Below are 22,146 nucleotides of genomic sequence, written 5' to 3' on the forward strand. Positions count from 1 at the left end.
AGATACTCTAGGAAGACAGTGCAGGTTTTATTGATCCACTTCTAACTGCCACAAACCATACCTCTATAACGAGATGTACAGCACTGTCAGCACAGGAACTACAGATCACCCTTGAAACCAGTGCATCCATACAGCTGCTTACATTCGCTGTCAGAAAAACATCCGGTGTCTCTTGTTCCCTTGAGTATCAGGTATTTTATCCATTGTTTGGGCGTGATCAGTCCAAACTGAACACATCTTTATAATTCACAGAGGAGCCTGTTAAAAAAAACGAAAACCAGTGGTGGAAGAAGTATTCAGATATTTTACCAAAGTAAAAGTTCAACTACAAGAATATAAAAAAGTCATGCATTGAGAGTACAGCAAAAGGTTCTTAGAGTATGGAAAGTAAAATGTCTTTTTCTGCAGTAAAATATGATATATGATATTTTTAATACTGATGCATTAGTGTGTAAGCAGCATTTCACTGTTGAATCTGGTCAAGGTGAAGCTAGTTTGCAGTGTTGCCCAGTGGATCTCTGACTGCTTCATCCTTACTTTATTGCTGCCGACATGGATTGCAGTGTTGCTAAAGCTAGTGGTGGTGTGTGTCTGGGTTCTCCCCGTGTGACACCAGTTTCCTCAGATTAGCCTCTAAGACAGAAGTTCTGCCCTCAGGCAACAGTGGCTATGCTAATCTAATGTTATGTAATGGCGTCCCCAATTGCTAGCTGGTGTTGTTTAACCCTGTCATTGGAGGTATAGGCCAACATGATCACCAGTGAGGCAGGCAAGATAAAAACGGGAACACGTGAACTGTGTTTTTTTTATGTAATACCTTAATCCGAATAGTAACTACTAACTACATAAGCCACACGAATACAGTGAAGTAAAAAGTACATAACAAAGCTATGAAATGTAGTGGAGTAGAAGTAGATAATAGTAGAGAGAAAGGGGGAAAAAACACTTGAAAGTGCTCTTTAACTACCTGATACATTTTAACAACAACTGCAATATAGAGTATGTTTAATTTATGACTAATAGTTAATATAATTTCATAATTCTGCCGCATTTATGGAGCAGTAATTGCAGTCTGTCTGATTGTGTGGAGCAGCCAATAGTGAAGAAATCAGTTACAGAGACAAAGTTGCAACTGGAAAAAAATAAAATAAAGGAAGATTACATAGAAGTGAAGCACAGCAGTACAGACAGCCAGTGAATAAGTGAGCTGTGCCTCTGTGGATCCTGTCACCAGCACAGATCTGAAGGTAAAGTGGCACTGCACGGCTTCTTAAGCTGGTGGGAGTGAGCTGATCTCAACTTGGCACTAATAATCAGATTCCTTTTTAAAACTTCCCGAGTGTGTCCTGCTGAAACCCTGTACAAAGAGGAGAGGATGTTTCCACAGCAACAGTCTAAGACGCTCATACTGGCCACTGTTGGAGCTGGAGTCGTGGGTGTTTAAATGTCAACACAGATAACATTTTTGTTTCTATATTGTACCTCTACCTGTTTTATATGCTTTTTTAATTCATGAGAAGGAAACTGAAATCATCTTTATTTTGTCTTTACAAGAGACAGGTGGATCTATCAGGAGGAAACTCTCACATTGTTGTTTTATATTTAATACACTCCCATAATCAAGTAGCTTTGTTGACTCACTCCAGCAGTGGAATAACAATTATTTCATTTATCTGAGTTGCTTTCTTTTTTTTTTTTCCAGATGCTTGCTGTCGACTATTTGACAGCAGCGCCATCTGGTGGTATGAAAAAGCATTTCAGCAGCACACAATCTCCTGGCACTATCTCGCTTCCAATCTGATTTCACATCACTCCACACTAATGCACTGTGTGTCACTGAGCACACAGCATCTCTTTTTATGCTATCACTCAATTTATAATGGGTATTTATAAAGAAATTCGGTCATGAAGCATGACAAAACATGTTTTCATCAGCCATTTTCTCCTTTATATTACGGAGCCAGACTTCTCACATTTAGTGCAATCCTTGGATGATGAATAAATGTACTTAAGAAAGAGTGCATATCAAAGTTAATTAATTCTATTCTCAATGTAAATTGTATTATAGATTATTTAACCTCCACGCCATCACATGATACTGTCAGGCATAACATACAAAAACATGAACTACAAACAATGATTGATGTTATTGTAGTTACCCGCAATGTTATATATATATATATATATATATATATATATATATCTAACGTAATGCAGTTGTTTGTATTATTATATTAATTACATTTTATTAATTTTGTCATTTTTTAATCTCTATTTCATCTTTTCAATATGTCATCTTCCCTGCTTTTATTTTTTCTTTTTCTTTTAGCCTCCACTGTAAAGCACATTGTGTTGCATGTTCTCAAATGTGTTATGTCTACATTAATTGACACTTATTGATTAACTAATTAATTAATGTGGACTTTGCCTGTCCCATATTTTCCAGCTACAGTCATGGTAATCCGCATTAGTCTGCTCACTGGGTGTATTTCTATCTGTATTAAGACTTATCTTAATGCCCAGTGACAACAGAGATGTTCAACCCAACAGAGGGAAGGTTTACTATGAGTACATGCAAGACATTTATAGTAAAGAATATTCACTTTCCTTTATGACACTGTTAGTGCATAAAGAAATCCCAAAAAACAGATTTGGATGATAGAATTAAACATTTCTTTAATTACAGATTATATTGTTAACAGATATAATAAAAAGAAGACTGTTACTGACTCCATTAAAGGTCCAGTGTGTAACATTTAGGAGGCTCTATTAGCAGAAACGGAATATAATATTCATAACCGTGTTTATAATAGTATAATGACATGAACATAAGCACAGTTGTGTTTTTATTACCTTAGAATGAGCCAGTTTTATCTACAAATGCCTCGGGTTGTCTTCCACAGAGACAGCCATGTGTCTACAGTAGGCCAGAACGGACAAACCAAACACTGGCTGTAGAGAGCGCCTTTTGTGTTTTTGTGAGTTTTTTGGGCACTGTAGTTTCTCCTCAGCCCATTCTCATTCTCAGGTCGTCAGATATAGACACCAGCAGTGTTTAATTTGTTGCAATGGACAACTTTACCGCCAGATACCACTAAATCCTACACACTGGTCCTTTGACTGAAAACCCATTTAAGCCAAACACATAAATATCCCAAATCTTCTACACACAGACATATGAATCTGAGCTTGAGCTGCTGTAGCTTAAAAAACAACCTGTAAACCTCAAAATCAAGTCTGAATTCTTCAGTTGGAAGATGATTTAAAGAAGTTAACAAAAGTTAAATTGTCTTTTCCTTTAAAATCCAAGTCCCGTGTTCTAAACTGAACTAATACACATCAATAACATCCTGAAATTAGATGAAATAAAGAATTTCATTTAACAAAGGTAAATTAAAATAGAAATGGCTTAGCACACAAAACACACAAACATTACTCACATTGATGAATAAAAACAAAACAATTGAATTGTCAGTCGTCCAAAACTGAAAATGATCTCATAAGATTTTTGTAATCTGCAGGCTTAAACTACTTATGTAAATGTGATGTTATTTAACTGCAGTGAGTTGTTTCTCTGATGAGCTGATGTTGATTTGGAAGTTCTTGATCAGTGCAGTCTGACAGAGGTGGAAGTTTCTCCGCAGTTTTCATAGTTCACCACGCCATCATTGTCATCATTATTCACCTGTGAAACACAACACCAACCACTCTTAACTGACAACTTTTACATCATTGACCAACATTTAACACAAGGGAATACAGACAACATCTGAACGCACCATCAGTCACTGTCTATCTGGATTCTTGGCTAATGGACAGCGACAGTTGAAGAAAGACGGGAAATGAGGGGCGAGAGAGAGGGGATAACACGCAGCAAAGGACCGGACCACAGGTGGATTCTGGGCTTCTCAACTGGCTGTCTTTTTACACATTTGCTACATTTCTGCCATGGCAGAGATCTGCAGATGTATGGAGTCACTTTAAATCATCTCGGTACTGTATTCCCTATCGCCAAACTCCATTGGTCTCAGTGGCCCCAGTCCTGGTCCTCATTCATATTTCAAGCTACTGTAACTGCTAATGAAGGAGTCATGTGTAAAAAGACAGCCAATTAAGAAGCCCACCTGAGTGCTGACTGATAACTTGTCTGTATTTCCAGCTCTTGGAAATTCTCTAACATACTTAGAGTTTTCAGCCAGTAATATGTATGTATACATTTACAGATTTCTCTACACATTACAAATCTCAATACACTTGCATGTTTGAATACAGATTTGGAGATCCTTTTACACATTTATAAATCTGATTACACACACAGGAACTGAGAGACAGTTGCACAACTTGCACTCACATCGGTAAATAGTTTTGCTACAATTATAGCCCCATAGTTCGGCATCTTACTGAGTTTAAAACCTGCACAAACACAGTGACATTCACAGTCCTGCATTACAGTAACAGTTATCAGCAGTTTATCACCATTTACACTTACAGTCCCTGATCATTCATATACATTAACTTCAGTTTTTATGTTCAACTCACAGACTTGTCATCAGGTGGTCTCTGGTTCCCTGGAAAATAAACCAGAGTAACATTTCAGCTCCAAATTCACAGTTTGTGTAAATCAATCTGACCAAATGTTGGTCTGAATGTTCTCACCTCGAGCTCTGATGAGAAGAACAGTAATCACAGTAATTAGGAGGAGTTCAGCCACGCGCATAACAAACATTATGCTGGTCAGAACAGAGCAATCTGTAAGAGTTGTGGAAAAGACATATAAAATATAGCTATTCTCAATACATGAATGAATCTGCCATTAAATGCACAGCTGACCCCATGACACATTTTGAATGACAACCCCCTGAAATGTACTGAAGTACGTTTGGGGAAATACATTTTTTAATTCTTACCTTCTTGTGTTGTTGATCTTGTTGCATCTACATCTGAAAAATTTTAAAAGAAAACCAACAAACTGTTAAGGGAGAAAACACTGTCATCCTAAAATTTTAAATCCATCAAATAATCAAAGGCAGTTTGTACAATGTCCCTGATGCATGTTCCATCTACGCACAAAGAGCTGTCAAACAGGATTCAGAGAAAGACAAACATGGGAGTTAAGTTATGGTGTTTGAGTCCTCTTTACTCTTCTTTTTTCTTTGTAAAACTGATATAAATACTGTTTTTGCACATTGTCTGTCATCCAGAACTGTTCATAAATTGTTTTTCTTTGTACTTTATTGAATATTTTAATGTTTTTGGATGAGTATTACCGTGGTTGGGATTATTAACTACACATAATGTATAAATACGGGTGTGTTTTTTTCATTTTTTTTTTCAGCTAATATCATGGAGTAAATAGACCTGCACAATGAATTGCAATATTATTGAAATTGCAATACAGCCAGTGCAATGTCCAAATGGTTAAATGTGTATTAAAATAGCCTTATGATTAAGTGTTGTAGTGCTGCAGTTCTATGGCCTACAGATCTTGTTCTCTAGATGTAGGAAAACATTTCTGTTTTGTTTTATTTATTTGTTTGGTATAGAACCCAACAAATTAACAAATCATCACAACTTTTAAATCTTTTTTTCGGTGAAACTTAAAATTGTGATGCAAAAATGATAATTCCTACTAACCCTGAATCATATGGCAATTGCAGTATTCGTCAAAATAATGGCAATGTGATTATTTTAACCATATCACGCAGCCCTAGGAAGAAAACACCTCTACCCAGGAACAAATAGGTGATGCATACCTCTACAAGACTTTTGGATTCACAGAGGATGACTATGAACGCATTATTGTAAGAGACTCTCTGTTTGACAATGGGACAGAATCAACAGATGGCCAATAGAAAAACCTTCAGCATCTTTACAACTGCAAAATTCACATTCATTTACACAACAAGCAGCAGGGGTTAAAGAAGAAAGGGTGAGGCACGGCCCCCAGCCTAGAAAGGTGTGCAGCTTGATTGGTGGGTTGTGAATTTATCTGAAACACATATTCCCAGCTGTGGCAGAATGACAACAGCATTGTTATAAAACCTTCTGATAAAGGCATAGTCAGATGTGAATTTCCATCAGAGAAACTGAACGGCAATTGTAAGATTTACTATGAAAACTTAGAAGAAGACCCAACTCTCAATTATAAGAAAGAACCTGATGAGAAATTCAGGAGAAATTACAAAAAAAGAATGTGAATGTATGAAGGTATCACATCCTATCAGTCCACTTGGTAGACCAATTGTTTCTGATACTTACTCACTAACTGAAAACATTTCTAGTTATGTAGGTTTCTTTATAAAGCCCTTTGTCATTACTCTTCCATGCCATGAGCAGGACTCGATGGACATGATTAACATCTTAAAGACAGTGCATGATCTGAGCAGTGATGCAGGCTTTACTATGTTTTTATTATGTTTTCATTGATGCTTTTTCTGACATCTTTACACCTATGTGATTTTCATATAATTACTTTCCTTATACTTAAATTCAGTAATCATCTTACAGTTACTGATCAAACAATTATGTTATTACTTGCGGTACATAACTTCATCAATAATCTACATAATGGGGTCCCAAAGAACAGGAATTTGAAGGCCACAGAATGTGTGCCATGACACCCTTTAATGTGTGTATGAGGCCAGAAAGCCTTTCTACCATGTGGCTAACATTGTGAAACAGTCGCAGTTTGGTTAGTTTTAGGCACCAAAACTACTTGGTTAGATTTAGGCACCACCTTTTTAGGTTTGGGAATAGATGATGGTTTTAGTTAGAATAACTACGTTACATAAATCCAGAGCTGGACCTAACACACACCCCACATTGTAGACCAACTGATAATTTTTTCCCTTATGTTAAATTTTTTAAAATATAAAAAAATAAAAAGTTGTCTATAGGAACCCCTGCGTAAGTCAGGTGATGTACGTCATGTAGCTTACATAACGTTAAAATTCAACTCAGCGTTAACTTAATGGTTTATGGTTTCACACGGGACACAAACCCTGGCCTCCTGGGTGAAAGTCCTCTGTTTGATTCCTCCTTCCTACGCGGAAAGCCCGGTGCATTGAGCGGAGTGTCAAAATGTTGGTATTTGATGAACTGGGAAAGGACTGGACTGTGATATTATAACATCTGAGTGATTTGTATCCACATATTTACCACTTCACTGTGTGTCTACACTGTCCAACTGTGCAGTTTATGTGTTTATATGTTGTGTTGATTATTCTCAACATTCTTATTCCATGTCAAAAACTGGCACCTACATTACCCACAATTCAACTCCACTGCAGACAGTGGTGGTTGGACGTTCAGGGTGTTATGCTAGTTGTGGTTTCCAGCACATCTAAACAAGTTGTTGTTGTGCATGCATGGCTGAAAATAAATGAATAAAATATTTGATAATTAGTTACAAAAAGTAAAATGTATGAATGCTTCTTCAGCTAAACCAGTGCAACCATTACTGCTTTCACTACTACGCTGATAGATAGTGACAGTGCTTCTGCTGTTACTACTATAATACTTGGATTGGACTGGTTTTCTTACCTGTAGCATTGACAGAAACATTTCCCATCTCTATTGTGCTCTCCACAATTTTTATCCATTCCCCTCCGGTTTCATGAGTCCATTCAGCTCCGTTGCATGCATAAACCCCTTCATCAGATGAATTCACTCTGGAAATCACTAATTCATACAATCCATAACTCACAGGAACCAATCGGATGCCTCCGTTGGCGAAGCGCCAAGCAAACTTCTGCCCCACAACTACGTCTAACTGTGGGCCAAATGTCAGAATTTCCTCTGGTGTTGCTCCCTTCTTCACCAACCAGGTGATGGACAGGTAGGTGTTATGGGTGAGTTCTTGCGTGACCTTGCAGGGCAGTGTGATGTCACTTCCTTCCAGGACAAATGAGGGTGGGGTCTGGGGGGAGACCCTGAGGGTGTTGGGCTTGACTGATGGGAAAAGCGACAAAACAAACATGCTTGGATTACATTAATAACACTGTAACACGGTGAATGTTACTCAATACAAATGTCAAAGCAACAACTTCAAGCTCAAGACACACACACACACACACACACACACACACACACACACACACACACACACAGAAAAAAATTTATTCATTAAATCATTAATTATTATGGAAGTCAACACTTACTTCAAGCACAAGACAGGGCATTTCTTTTCAGTATCTAACTACAACTGTGACATTTGCTCTATCTTAACAATAATGCTAGTGTAGAAGATGTGCAGTATCAGCACTGGGGTTAGGCAGGGTGGTATATTATCTCTGTACTTGTTTGACTGGTTGTGTTTTGGGGTAATCTTATTATCATTCATGCTTTGTATGCAGATGTTTTAGTTTAGTCTCTCTCTAGTCTCTTTGCTGTGCTGGTCTTACTCCCATTATGGTGCTGTATATTCAGATTTAATGTCATTTAATGTAAAGTGTTTTCTACTTAAAGGGTAAGGCAAGCAATTCCAGGTTATGTGATTCTTATGCAATACACTTCTTTTCAAAATTCACTGAATATCTCCTCACAGTCGGCTAGCTTTCCGGTCTGTGTGTCCGCTGACAAAAATCTGCTGTTTGTGATGTTTGGCTCTGTAAATGGGAAACAAATAAAGTGGCTTGGACTGAGCCATACAACACTAACTTTTTATGTCAGCCAGGATTTGTGTGTCAGGTAATATTACATTACTTTTCCATGGACACTCACTTTCTTTGGCAATAATGCAAAAAACATTAAATAATTAGTCCATAATTCCATTGTCTTATTATTATTTTAATAATAATAATAATCAATAAATAGTTTGAGTCCTTTTTAAAATAAAAATGTACTGCATTCACTTGATAAAAAGAAATCTGATCAGTTTTTCTGAATTAACAAGCTATCTGAATTGTTAAATTCCAACCAAAGCCAAGACCTGCACACCCAGGTGTGTGTAGACATGGGAGGACTGATTAGTTCAGAAAACTGTTTTAATGGACTGGATCTCTAGCCAATCTGCCTAATGAGGTCATTACTGTCACAGATACTGAAGCAGATCTGACACGTGCAACCCCAGTTACAAACAGCATACCATAAAACTTCAATTAATAGTCAATAGTTCAGTCACTGACCCTATTTGGGATATGGGACAGGCATTTAATTCCATTCTCACAAAACTCTTGCTCAGCAAAGGCGGGAAATACTTTATAATAATATAATTGTTTATTTATAACCAGTATGAATATTATTTTATTATTATTTACTTAAAAATGAGGGTACTGATTAACATATCGAGTATGAATTTGATTTAGCTCTGAGAGACAGCGCATCTAGGCCAATCTCATGCACATAGTGTGGGGGGGGGAATCAAAGACAGTCTACCTGAGAAAGGAAGAAAGCCAAAGGAAAGGGGGTGAAAACTGAGGGAGAACTGAGAAAGATGGGAAATATTTTATTTTGTAGCCAGCAAGGTAACGAAAGTATTGACTATTGGATATTTTTATCATTTTCAACAACAGACTTAAAAGGCTTCTATTTTGACAGGTTCAGTGTTTTCCTAAGACTGTTCTATTAGCTCTTTGGTCGTTGTTGTTTTCTAATGCAGGCTGTGGCTGTTTAGCAGGGAGTGAAGGCTCTGTGAATATAGCTTGTGCTCAGCTCTTCAAACTTTAAAAATAACAATTTACTTTTGTTTTCTTCACAGAAAGGAAGGAACTGCTGAGCTACTGTGTAGATTTCTAAAGTTTTCTTACACCCCTTAAAATCAAGAAGGCCTTGTTAAATTAAAATATTAAACGTGTCATATTCACATGCTAGTTAAACAGCTCTGTAATTGAAGGGAATTCTGAAACCTAAAAGCGAGATCATCGTGTAGAAAAGGTTGAGAAACCCTTAGTGGCCCAATCAGTCATAAAGTCAGAGTATAGCCCTAGTCAGAAGTTACAAATATTAGATAGTGGAAGATATTTCATTAAAAATGCAGATGTTTATTTTTGATAGGATGGAAGCCTCTGAATATAATGTATAAAGAGATATAAAGTCTGAATTGAAGCAGACACACACTTCTCCCATACCAATGAGTTGGACCTGAGCCTTATAATTGCCACTGATGAAGGAGTCAGTACTTGGCGTTTCACACCAGTAGAAACCAGAATCCAGCACCTTCACCTCCGCTATCTTCAGCTCCACCATGTTCTCCTGGAGCCGCACCATTGAGATGTTACCTATTTCAACTCTACTCTTGAGCAAGCTCGAGGTAAAACTGGCGTCAAAGGTGGAGATTATTTTTATCATCTTCCCGTTTGCATCCCTGGACATCATCCATTCAAAATCCTGCAGGACAAAGTCAAAAAGTAGTGCCATGCTGCTCATTGAGTAAATTAGAAATTCTTTTTGTATGTTTAATACAACAGGCTTGAGGTATAACTATTTTATGATCCATTTGGAGTTCCCTCCATGTTCTTTAAAGCAAAATAAAAAATAAAAAAGCCACATGACAACTCATATTGACATAACAATTAAACAGCTCTGTAATTACAGGGAATTCTGGGACCTAAAAGCAGAATGAGATGAGATGAGAGAGATGGACTAACGCATTGTTGGTTGGATCCTTTGAACATCTTCTTGTTTAAACTTCATACCACATGCACCCACATGTGATGAAGGTTTAAAGACACTTACCTGCTCACGAGGCCCACTGTACTCCTTAACTTCACATCTGATGGAGACCGGCTGACCCTCCACCCGAATTAATGGACCAGGAGACACTGTCACCACCCGTGCCATGCACCCACCTTCAGGGATGGAAAGAATATTAAAAAATACAAGAAAATAACTCAGTTCATTAAGGTTAACTAATGCAGCTAAACTGTGAGTTTCTATTGTTTTACAATCAGCGTTACGGGCTGAAACAAACCAGTGGACTGAGGCTGAATTTTTATGACTTCATGATTATTTTACAGACTTATTACATCCACACCCACATGAGAACAGCATAGCACCTCTACTGCAAATGCCAAATTGCATCTGCAAGAAAAATAAGCACCATCTATATTTCGACCACGATGCAATGGTGAGGGAGATAAACTCAGAACAAGAGGCAGCTTCCAACAGCAATCCCTGCTGCCTCATATGGCGACACTACCTAAAAAGAGCTCAGTAGAGTTGGTCAGTTTAGTGACATTTTCTTCCAGCAGGCCTCCACATTTCAACTTTGACCCTGACATGTGCAATTGGCTCAGCTAAAGATGAAGTGGGGATGCTACCTGCAGCTGGGATTGTATGTAAGAATGTAGTGTGAAGAATGTAAGTGATTGTAGCTATGGTTGTTATGATGCTGTACTACAGAAGCACTAATCCCGGTAAAGATTCTGATATTTCAATTCTGGTGCCAAATGCCGATACCAAAAAACAATGAGATAATACTAGTGCTCTCTTTCTACCCAAATTTAAAACCCTCACAGCAATTGGAATCCATTTTATGACAAGCTCTGGGGATTGTTGCGGCATGAAAAACTGAGTCAGCAGGCCATAGTGGTTGAACTGTATGAATGTCACTTCTATTTTTTTCATGTGTGTGACATATTCTACAGATATAGACACTGAAACTGTAGTGAAAGGTGTATCTGTTGTTGGTGCAATGTCGATATGACTCTGAACAAATCCGCTGGTGGAAGAAGTAGGCAAGACCTCGACTCTCTAGTGAATCGACACTGGAGCCGCCGCTGAGACATGCGTAAGACACACGGCTCATGTGGGCAGTATGGCTGCTCTAATCTGAAATAAAAAGCAAGACTTATTTCTAGAAGTCTGCAAAAAATAAAAATTAAATAAAGCACCTTAGGTTTAAGGTGCTTCATAAACATTTCCTGTGCTCTAGCTGTGGTGAGCCTTTTCTGCTTTAGAAAAAAAAACATAAAACCAACTTTATGTATCAATTCCTGTTTATTATTTCTGTCTGATGGGGTCCAGAATTTACTTAACCTTTAACTTCCTTTCAGACACGCCAGGGGCTTTGATAAAAAATGATATGGAAATGTTATTGTAAAAATGTGTTGCCATTACACATCAAATTATTATTTTTTTAAATGTGACGCCTTTCCTCTATACATTTTGAGATAAGTTTAGGAAATCCTCTCAGACAGATGCTTCTAAGCAGGATGTGGGAGTGGAGGAGGTGACAGAGTTTAAAATACTAAAAAGTGCCCTGGGATTATGGCACTTTTTGTGAGTGAAATATGAGATGTATTGAGCCCTGGCATTTTTGACAAGCAGCTGCTATTAATGCAAGAAATCCTTCAGAATTTGAAATGAGATCTGCAATTTATCTTGCTTCCAGCTCCGCTCTCCTTATTCCTATAGTACTGTTATTAAGCCACTGTGATCGTCCCTTTGTTGCTCCTATCCCCAGTTTCCCCTAAATACTCACTGATAATAACATACAGCTGAACATGAGAGTCTTCACTGTGTTTTTGTGTTGTTTTAAGCTGTCTGCATTAACGTCTTCAATTGTGACCAACTTTATAACCAGTAAACAGTTCTCTGTAACATGTCTGATTTCGATTTAGTGTTGTCACCAATCTGAAAGTACAACCACCTCTACTGCTGCTGTGCTGCCTGAACCACAGGAGGGTCCACTGGCACTGTCACAATGATCCTATTTATGTATTTATATAACCTGCTTACACAAGGCAAAGTGACTCCATCTTTAACTCTGGCAGTGACAAGAAGACAAACCTCCACTAACAGCTGTGGAGCAAGGGGGAAATCTTTTGAAATGATTTCAAATACGTTAAAATTAAGAATCTCATTTTCAAGGGAGACTTGGCCAAGGCGGTTAGCAGCATAAATAGAAACACATACGGAGACTAAATAGGGAGGTCACATTACAAAAAGTTTCTAAATATATACACCTCCTATGAGGAATCTGCCTCTTAATTATTTAATTCTGGATTTGAAAGTATTTAACAAAGTACATTAATTCAGTTTCAAGCTCTTCCGCAATCAACTCCATGCCGAAGGTGCAGAACTAATGCCCTGGTTCTGATTTCCTCATGGGCATTTGGGACAAGGAGCAGAAAAAAGTTCTGAGTTATAAAAACATGTAGGTAGTGTGTGAGCATATGTGCATTTCATTTGATATAAAGGAGTACCAATGTAAGTGTCTATGAGTGGCCAGAACAGGCCATCCTACCCAGCTCACATGACACTGTGCTACTAAAGTTTTAGATAGAAACTACAAAAATTCGGAACAGAAACATTCACAAAACTGTATTATTTTTTATGTTGTCCTACCTGTCATATGAAGCAGCAGTATCAGAAATATGGACATTTGAATGCATCTTAAATCAGACATCGTGCTCTCTCTGTCAGTGTCTAATGAACTAGGCTGCTCTTCCTCACGAATGCTTAAGCAGTGTTTCAGGAAGTGGTTTTGCAGTAACGTGCAAAAATTTAAAGATACATAAAAAAAAATCTGTGGTGTGCCAGTGGCTAGTGAGGTCTTAGTTACTTCTACCAGCTTTCCTTTGCATAGAGAGATTCATGTGAAGACATGTAAAGTGTGAATGGTATGGAGCCAGAACAGTCTCATAATGGACAAATGCACACAGAAATGAATAAATGCACGGAAAAGGACTCACAAATGTATTTGGGGAGTTGTATATATATATGACTCGATACACAAATGCATTTTCAATGCACACACAAATATGCTTATATATAAGTAAAAAAAAAATTCACATATAAAAATAAGATTTGTAAACATATTTGTCAATCAGCCAATCAGATGTCTCTAAGTGTAACAAAACCTTATGTTTCACTTACACTTAAATTGTCGCGGTTGCCGCTTCCAGACGCCATGTTTCCTTTTTTCGTGAGGCACTCATGTGATTGGCTGTAAAGGAGTGAGACATCTGATTGGCTGCAGACGACCCCCTTGTATATGTACCCCCATTTGTGTATCGGAGTCACTCTAGAAGAGTCTCAGAATTCCACACACAAATGCAGGGAGGTTTACAAATTAAAAGCACTGAGACAAATGCGCGTTTGACAATTCATATCTCAATGTCTCAGTGTGCATTTATCCATTATGAGACTGTTCTGGCTCCATAGGAATGGTGGTTTGTTCTTCTCATGATAAAAACTTCAACATCCGAAAGCATGCAAATATGCAAAGAAGTTGGCAAACAGTCAAACATGTCAAGATCACTGAAAAATAATATATTTACTTAAATGTGCCTTCTGCCTCATCTCAACTTTCTCACGGGCTTCATGTGTTGTAAGTGGAGCTGGTTCTGTATAAGGTGATCCTCAACTAGTTTCAGCTTCTCTAAAGCTGGATCTGTGTTCACCGGACATTTTTTCCACAAGGCTGAATCAAATCTTTAAGAGCTTGTATCTATTATGATAATCAATTGTCAGCCGATTATAATGCATTGTTTCAATATTTTGTAACTGTGTTCTCACTTTGCCACAATTAAGCTCATCATTCTATTCTAACTCTGCTTGCTTTGACCTCAAAATTCTAAATCTATCATTCAGATCCGGTCGGCCCTATACGCACACTACACAATCTGCATAGGGCATAGTTCAATGAGAAGATGAACGGAACAATCGGTCATGAAAAGAGAAAAAACATGAGAGTGAATTGTGGGAACAGGAATCAGTTTGATAAACGTCAACAGGCAACAGTGTTTATAGTCTGCATATGCACATGCACAAAATGAAACTCAGCTCAGCAGCAATGGTACTCCTCATAGCCACACATCCACTCTGTCAAGCATTCAGCCTGGCCACAGTAGTATTCAATGGTGTGACCATAGAATAGGCATCTCCAAATGAGAGTCATTAAACCGATTTTTTAAAGTGCATTTCCCACAATTCTATGATATTTAGGAAAATGTGCACATGTAGAATGTAGTTTTGAGGACTACATTGACATTTGAATTCACATTTAAAGGTATAGTCTCTGATGAGATAGTGGCTGGCCCTCCACTTCATTTCGTTTCGGTCAGGTGCTTACTGTGTTTACTGACTTTACCTACCAACTAGAATTATACATCTTCCAGTAGGAGCGAATGGGATAGCTTCCAGTGGGGGAAAATGATACAGTTTTGCCACTGGTGGCCTGAATGAGGTTGCTAGGAGAGTCTGAAAAGTCACCATGCTGGCAACACTCGAAGATTCTGGGTGCAACCAAGTCTCGTTCTCGAAATAAAGCGCTCAAAAAAAGAATAACATATTTCCTACTGTATATCGATTGGTACCTTTTTCAGTCTTGGTTGAGACATGTTCCCCCCTAAGAATGCATGGTTACGCCCTAGAGTATTTCATATTTGAAAATGTATAAAATGAAATATGAGGGATCCAGTTTGAACGGGCCTGTTGTAGCTGTTTTGAGACTTAAAGCTGCAGCCAGAGCCTATAGGCTTATGTTTACATCATATAGCCAAAGATAATTGTATAATACTGTGAGGACTGGACTAATTACCAGTTAGCAGAGCCAACACTCTGTGTTTGATTTTATTATATTTTAGATTTCACATTTTCTACAATTTCTACTTATGTTAATGTTAATATTCACTTATCTTAAGATTCTATAGGAGGACTGTAGTGGGAGCACTGGGGGGTCAGGTGTGTCGGACAATGGCAAATGGTCACAGTCTGATGCACCTGACACCCCAATGGCTTATGGGTCAGATAGGAGACCCTTTAGCAGAATTTTACTGAGGGCCCCAGGGAAGTCAGAACTGGCTCTGACACTTGCTGTGGTATCTATCTTTACCTATTTAATTTTATTTCTTACTTTTTATTTGTGCCATACATTCCTTCAGTTAGTAAGTAAATATCTCAACATTGGCTTTGGTGAATGGCATCGTATGTGAATTTCATAAGGTAGACATCTTAATAAGAAAGAAGAATTAACAACAGACATTTGGAAAAACAAACAACAACAAAAACAAAATAAACAAACAAACACAGACATAGCAACTTTATGTTTTAGATCCTTTTTTGACATGGCTCTTGGTTCCCATACGTCCATAACCCTGTCCATTTTTTGCTGCATTTTTGCTGTGACCGTTTCCATAATAAGAATCTCATCCACCTTTTGTTGCAGTTGTTTTATGTTTTATATGGGTTATGGCTGCCACCATAAGATTGTAATTGTAGTAACAGCCAACGACGCCGATAGATTGATAAATCAATATCTCAGTCTCGTCGTTGAGATTTACGAGGTTATCACGAATGCAGCATGAGCACTGGTGCTTCTCTCCTCTCATCCTTTTGTGTCTCCCGTCCAATCAGCGCTCGGATGCGGTTTGTTGGCTTCTCATTGGTCGGGAAGGAGGAAGATGCGACGGCCATGGAGAATGGACTGGGGACTTTTCAAACCATCCTACTGATGTGATTGATGTTCTGATGTGATTTGCAGGCATTGACTCGTCGCGGTATGTAGTGTGAGAGCCGCGGGTTGTTACGCACCGGACGCCGCTCGGTTTCGGGGTTTTTCTCTTGGGTCTTGTTTGTTTTGTTGGATCGTTTGATGTGATGTCGGGCCTGTCGCCCTGCCTTGAAGTCACTCCCTAGAAATGTAGCTTGGGGTTACAACACTGGTAAAGCTGTCACTGAAGGTAAGAAAGGGCTCAATGCGACATAGACATCATAAATGGCGTCGGTAGTTGTTATGGGAATCTCATTTGGCTTGTGGTCCCGGTTTTAGACCTGAGTCTTGACTTGTGGGCCTATCTGTGGACGGCCTGCCTTATTTAGCATGAGGGACTTCAGCCTGTAAAGCTGAAAATGAATGAACAGCAGAACTGTTCAGACTTGAGACATTAGAGTCATTCAGTTTGTAATAGTGGGTTAAAAAGGGTTCAAATGTAAAAATGTGCTCATATATATATATATATATATATATACATGCATGTATATAGAGAGAGTACCATGTAGCCTATAATAAATATAATAATATGTGTATGACATGTTCAATGTCATAGGAACTTGCAAGCAGCTTTAATGTCATATCACCAGTTTCACACTGTTTACAGAATACATCTAAAATTGATTTGCACTCTGATAGATGGAGCTTGTGTGTTGAGATGAAGCCTCATCTGCTCTTCTTGTAGGTATTGCTGTGTGGACGATGCACGAGCGATGTCTGATGTTGAGGCCACGTATGCAGACTTCATCGCCTCCGGCAGGACGGGACGCAGGAACGCCATGCACGACATCCTGCAGAGTCCCACCGATCCCGAGGGACGAGAGATGCCCCTCACCCTGTCTCTGTCCCAGCTGCACATCAACGCAGGAGGGGGAGGTAAACTGCTGCACTGGACTACTTCACTTTAGCTCTCATGTTAATCATTTATGTGTTGTACAAGCAGCAGAGAGGGCGAGGTATCCAAGACTGCTCTCCACAAACACGTCAAACTACCTCGTCTGAGAGGAGGGCCATTGTGTGTTTCACATTGTAATTTTAATCATAATAGTGTACTCTGAACCAAAATTGTGGTCCAATCTCAATCTCCTTCTCCTACTGTATGTGATATTAGAAGATGCTGCATGGTAGAATAGCTCTGTATAAAAAAAAATATTTACAGACAAGTAGTTCATTAAGGAAAATGTTCCTGACATAAAAAAAAGTTTTAGAAAGTAGTAAAAATATGCTCTCCAGGTTGCATCAACCATCATGTGGCCGTTTGCAAATTAGTGAGCTACAGTAGCAATAAATGCTTTACCGTCCATGCTCCAAAGTAACAGTAACTTAACACTGAATCCACTTTTTTTAGCTATTAAATTACATATACAGTCACGGTTGGACCATCTACTAATCCTGGTCCAATTTTGTTGGGTTTATCATTTCCCCCAGTAATTCTGTCCACTTTGTCAGGATTCAGAATACATTTTTGAATTTGAAATGGGTGCATGTCAAGTTGCTCTTTAACAGGGTTCCCAAGGCTGGAAATTCAGAGACTAGTTTTCCAGTCATGGAAGCGCCTGCAAATGGATTCAAATGAGCAAATATCCTAGAAACAATTGATATTGTCCTACAAATGTTTGTATTTTAGCCCCTCAATCAGATCGCCTATGTAAACCTATGTGCATATTTTGTTTGAAACTGGACTTTTGGTTGGATAAACTGTATGACACTTCAAAGAGGGTTCATCAGACGCAACGTGAGACAGACTTTCAGTGATGTATTTGGTATCGATTGGTAGTCTATTTCTTCCAGAGCTGCGAGCATAATTCTCTATTCTTCTATCTACATACATACAGTTTATAAATGATTACATTGCATCTTGTTGCTGTGGTTGATAAATACATGCACAGTGATGTTAATTGTACACGTAATGAACAATTAACTTGAAGAAAAATAAAATAAATTGTACTTAATTTGTGCTGTAACTTATGGGCTTTGGCCACATTAATGTAATCAATTTGCCTGAAACCGCAGCTTATGAGACCCTTTGCAATGCTGTCCTGTATCATCAAGAAAAAATCCTGGTAAATGTCCTGGAAAGGTCCTGGAAAATGATTTGTTAAAAAGAGCAGACCAAAAACAGAATATGAAAGTCTAAGCTGGCAGTGTTACCCTGGCTGTACACGATTCATCAGTGACCTGTAACATCTACACAACACAAACATAGCCCTTTTAGCTCCTACGCCAGATTTTCCTGAACAACAACTCTTTCACAGAGGGATTTTAGTCTTTTCTTGCACTTACATAATACAGTCAAAACTTCTGGACATGCAGGTTGGTGAATGATGATGGTCTTTTAGGTCTGATGAGAAAAATAGCACATTTTTGATTTGGAAAAGCAGTTCCTCTGAATTGCATCATTGTTGTGAATTGCTTCCTGCAGGATGGCATAAAGCGTTGCTCAATATAACAAGACTGACAACACTTCCTTACTGAAAGCAAGCAAGCAAACTCTAGCGGATGGAGCGCGAAAAAATGTCGAAATACACTATGAGCGATGTTGCAACAACCTTTTGCCAGCCCTGTTTCTATGTAGTTGAAAGACAGTTTACTTCTTTGTGACTCTCGGATTTCCTTCTACCTTCCATCATCTCTGGCAGAAAGCAAACTTCTCCCACATGCCCATGTTGACTGCGGACTAGTACTGCACAGCCAGACCTCCACACTTTGTTTTAGCAAGTCTGAGTGGAACAAGTGCGCAAAACTTTCCAAAACTCAAACACATCGCTCAGCTGTTCGCTGACGCACGGAGCAGATTAGGACATCTTGTTTGGCACAAACTGAACCAATCGGTTGTTTCCTCATTTGCTTGTTTCCAGTTAGGGAGCTGTTTAAGTGTCTACAGCCATGCTAGCAGCTCTGTTAGTGTCCGTGTGAGCCGTAGTAAGTGCTATCAGCTAAATGCTAACATTGAGAAACATGCTCACAATGACAGTGCTTATATACAAATGTTTAGTAGGTAATGTGTTCACTATATTAGCATGCTTACATTTTCTAAGTAGTACTAATGACAAAGAACAGCTGAGTCTGATGGGAATGTCATTAGCTTTGCATATATTTGGTCATAAAACAAAGTATCTGGCACAGTTCAGTAGCAATCTATGTAATATTTCTTGAGATATTTCAGTGGTGGACCAATGGACCAATCAATAGACAGACATTGCCCTAGAGCCACTCCACTTGCGAGGCTAAAAGTTAAGGATGACTGGGACCCAGGAGTATAGCCTAAAACATGCAAAAACACTGATATAATGCAAAAAGATATATGTCCTGTAAATATACATTTTCCTCCCCTTCCCCCTTTTTTTTCTGTAGATGGAGACGACACTGAGGACAGCCAGAGCTCCTCTTCCTCCTCAGCCCACAGGGGCGCTGAGCAGAGGAACAGCTAACCTTCCACACGCTCCTGCCAGTGGACAGAGAGGTGCCAGATGGATTCCAGCCGCCATCGCGATGAAGCCGTTTGTCCAAAGTGGGCTGGTAGTCGGAGGGTAGCAACACCATTGTTGAGGTGCCTATAAACAGGCGACTGACCCCCAAAAATCCACTGTAGAGGCGCTGTGCTGGGATGTGATCACACAGTTCTCCCATGTCCCTGTGGCCCTGCTGTGCACTAGAATAACAGACTGTTGGCAAGGGTGTATTTCAAAGTTGGAGTAAGCAGAGAGACACATTTGTAGCTCTTGTACAGCTGATTTTACTTTCAGTCGTAGTTACTAAACACACAGGCTGGAGGACTGGGATAAAAAGAGAAAATGGACAGAGATCCTATGTGAGTTTTGTAGTTGTGCAAGCAATTTGTAAGACCACTGAGACGTGCTGATATAATGCGTCACAGTGGGAGTAGCATGTTTGTAGTGATGCTGATAGAGATTATATTGCCAGCTAATGGCTTGTGCTTCCTTGACAATACTATTGACAATACTGTAGATGGAATTGGACTACTCAGCTGTAGTAGAGCTGGAAAACACCATGAGCAAAAACAGTGGGGCTTGGTTAGTTTATCTGTTGAAAGGTGTGTTCACTGATTCTGTTGGACTAAATCCAGTCATATGCTGAATGTGAAACTGGCCTATACTGTAAAAAATAACAGCAGAGAAGACATCAGCACTGGGATGGTGGTGTGACAGTGTTCTGTTGACACCAACAATACATAATAATACATTTACAGTGAGTATGGATGACATAGTTCAATGGCTCGTTGGTTAAAAAAATAAATGTGGATGATCTATTGTCTTTTAAAATGTTTATACTTTTGTTTTTTTACTTTTCTAATGATGCCATTATTATCACAACCTTCAAGGAGTAGTTTGAAATTTTGGGAAAATACCTTTATTTGCTTTATTGCTGAGTATTAACATGAGAGGATTGATAGCACTTTCATGTCTGTGCGCTGAATATGTAGCTGGAGTCAGCAGAAGGTTAGCTTAGCTTAGGATAAAAAGTGGGAACAGGGAAACAGCTAGCCTGGCTCCGTCCAAATGTAACAAAATCTGCCTACCAGCTCCTCTAAGGCTCACTAATGAATATGTTATTTCTTATTTGATGAATTTGTCCAAAAACTCGAATGTAGAAATTACAATTAGCCATTTTACAAGGGGGTCATATGTTGAACTAGTTCTCGTCTGGGACCAGTTGCCAGGCGGCCCTCGGATACTCCACGAAGGAATTGGTCTTTTTTGCAACACAGTTTTTGTACGGATTCAGCGAATGAGATGTAACATGTTAATTATTGAGCTTTAGAGGTTGTGGTTGGCAGATTTTGTTACCTTCGGACAGAGCCGTGGGCTAGCCCTGCTAAAAGCTGTAAAGGTGTGATATCAAAGAGTCTTTCGACACCTCACGACCTTTGACCTGCGATCTACTATTTTTAACTTTGTTATTATTAGCTCACGGAATAGTGTGTTCCTACTTCCTCTCTATGTTCATTCGTGTGCTTCCTGACTAACAACAACTAACAACTAACTTTTTTTTTTTTTTTTTGGATACGAGGTGTGGATTTATTATGACCTGTCTTAATAGATAAGCTAGTTAGTGAAGCAAACCGGCATCTGGCTCCAGCTACACATTCAGCATACAGACGTGAGAGGGGTATCAATCTTCTTATCTAACGCTCGGCAGTAACGTGAACAACTGTATTTCCCAAAATGTCAAACTATTCTTTAAATGTAGATATGCAATACTCAGTGGAGCTTCCAGTAAGTGTAATGTTTGTGTGAAAGTTTCTATCTCGAACGTTGAGGCTGAACTACATTCCTGCTTCTTTGTGTAGTAATGGATACACCCCATAATCATCATCCACAAAGACCACCACGCATGCTCTGTAAAAACTGTTTATTCTGTTATTTTATCCCAAGTATAATCTTACTGTAACACTGCAGCTTGACTGTGTCTCATTCTTATTCATACTGATGATAATAGGGCAACTATAGCTCTGTTTATAATACTCATTCAATCAGGTTTCCAAGTTGTAAACTGCCATGTGACTGTGTAGTGACTCACACCTGCGTCAACAACACTGTAAACCCAGCTGTTCATAATTCAGCATGTAGAAATATGGCAGGTGCATGATTCTGCTAAATGTGTAGGTGCTGGTCCGACTGTCTGTAAGCATATTTTCTACCCTATGTGTCAAAACAAAATAAATAACTGATGACAGTAAAATGGGACAT

At 38.8% G+C, this 22,146-nt stretch overlaps 2 protein-coding genes across 3 annotated transcripts; one reads left to right on the top strand and one right to left on the bottom strand.

The window, feature by feature from the left end:
* Positions 1 to 2,650: 2,650 nt before the first annotated feature.
* On the bottom strand, positions 2,651 to 13,394 carry LOC127361809 (immunoglobulin superfamily member 8). The gene is made up of 8 exons (XM_051396795.1): positions 13,288 to 13,394; positions 10,675 to 10,787; positions 10,068 to 10,326; positions 7,543 to 7,950; positions 4,908 to 4,940; positions 4,657 to 4,749; positions 4,540 to 4,568; positions 2,651 to 3,685 (listed from the first exon to the last, which is right to left on the bottom strand). The coding sequence occupies exons 1-8, from the start codon at positions 13,346 to 13,348 to the stop codon at positions 3,608 to 3,610; spliced, it is 1,074 nt and encodes a 357-aa protein (XP_051252755.1). The 5' UTR covers positions 13,349 to 13,394; the 3' UTR covers positions 2,651 to 3,607.
* Positions 13,395 to 16,324: 2,930 nt separating this feature from the next.
* On the top strand, positions 16,325 to 22,141 carry LOC127361875 (cAMP-dependent protein kinase inhibitor alpha-like). 2 transcript variants are annotated; one of them, XM_051396945.1, is made up of 3 exons: positions 16,325 to 16,442; positions 17,121 to 17,311; positions 19,790 to 22,141. In XM_051396945.1, the coding sequence occupies exons 2-3, from the start codon at positions 17,149 to 17,151 to the stop codon at positions 19,864 to 19,866; spliced, it is 240 nt and encodes a 79-aa protein (XP_051252905.1). In that variant the 5' UTR covers positions 16,325 to 16,442; positions 17,121 to 17,148; the 3' UTR covers positions 19,867 to 22,141. The 2 variants fall into 2 exon arrangements, with proteins under 2 accessions (XP_051252905.1, XP_051252896.1); XM_051396936.1 differs by having other exon boundaries at positions 16,349 to 16,625.
* The last annotated feature ends 5 nt before the right edge of the window (positions 22,142 to 22,146 follow it).

This window comes from Dicentrarchus labrax, unplaced genomic scaffold (genome assembly GCF_905237075.1).
Source record: "Dicentrarchus labrax unplaced genomic scaffold, dlabrax2021, whole genome shotgun sequence".
In the NCBI taxonomy this organism is placed as follows: Eukaryota; Metazoa; Chordata; class Actinopteri; family Moronidae; genus Dicentrarchus; species Dicentrarchus labrax.

Bases quoted from the DNA above. Each gene is read 5' to 3' on its own strand.
- LOC127361875 (XM_051396945.1), top strand. From the start codon at position 17,149: ATGTCTGATGTTGAGGCCACGTATGCAGACTTCATCGCCTCCGGCAGG. The intron at 17,312-19,789 runs GTAAACTGCTGC...TTTTTTCTGTAG, and splicing joins CATCAACGCAGGAGGGGGAG to ATGGAGACGACACTGAGGAC.
- LOC127361809 (XM_051396795.1), bottom strand. From the start codon at position 13,348: ATGTCTGATTTAAGATGCATTCAAATGTCCATATTTCTGATACTGCTG. The intron at 10,327-10,674 runs GTAAGTGTCTTT...TTTGTCCTGCAG, and splicing joins ACAGTGGGCCTCGTGAGCAG to GATTTTGAATGGATGATGTC. The intron at 4,750-4,907 runs GTAAGAATTAAA...CAACTCTTACAG, and splicing joins AAGATCAACAACACAAGAAG to ATTGCTCTGTTCTGACCAGC.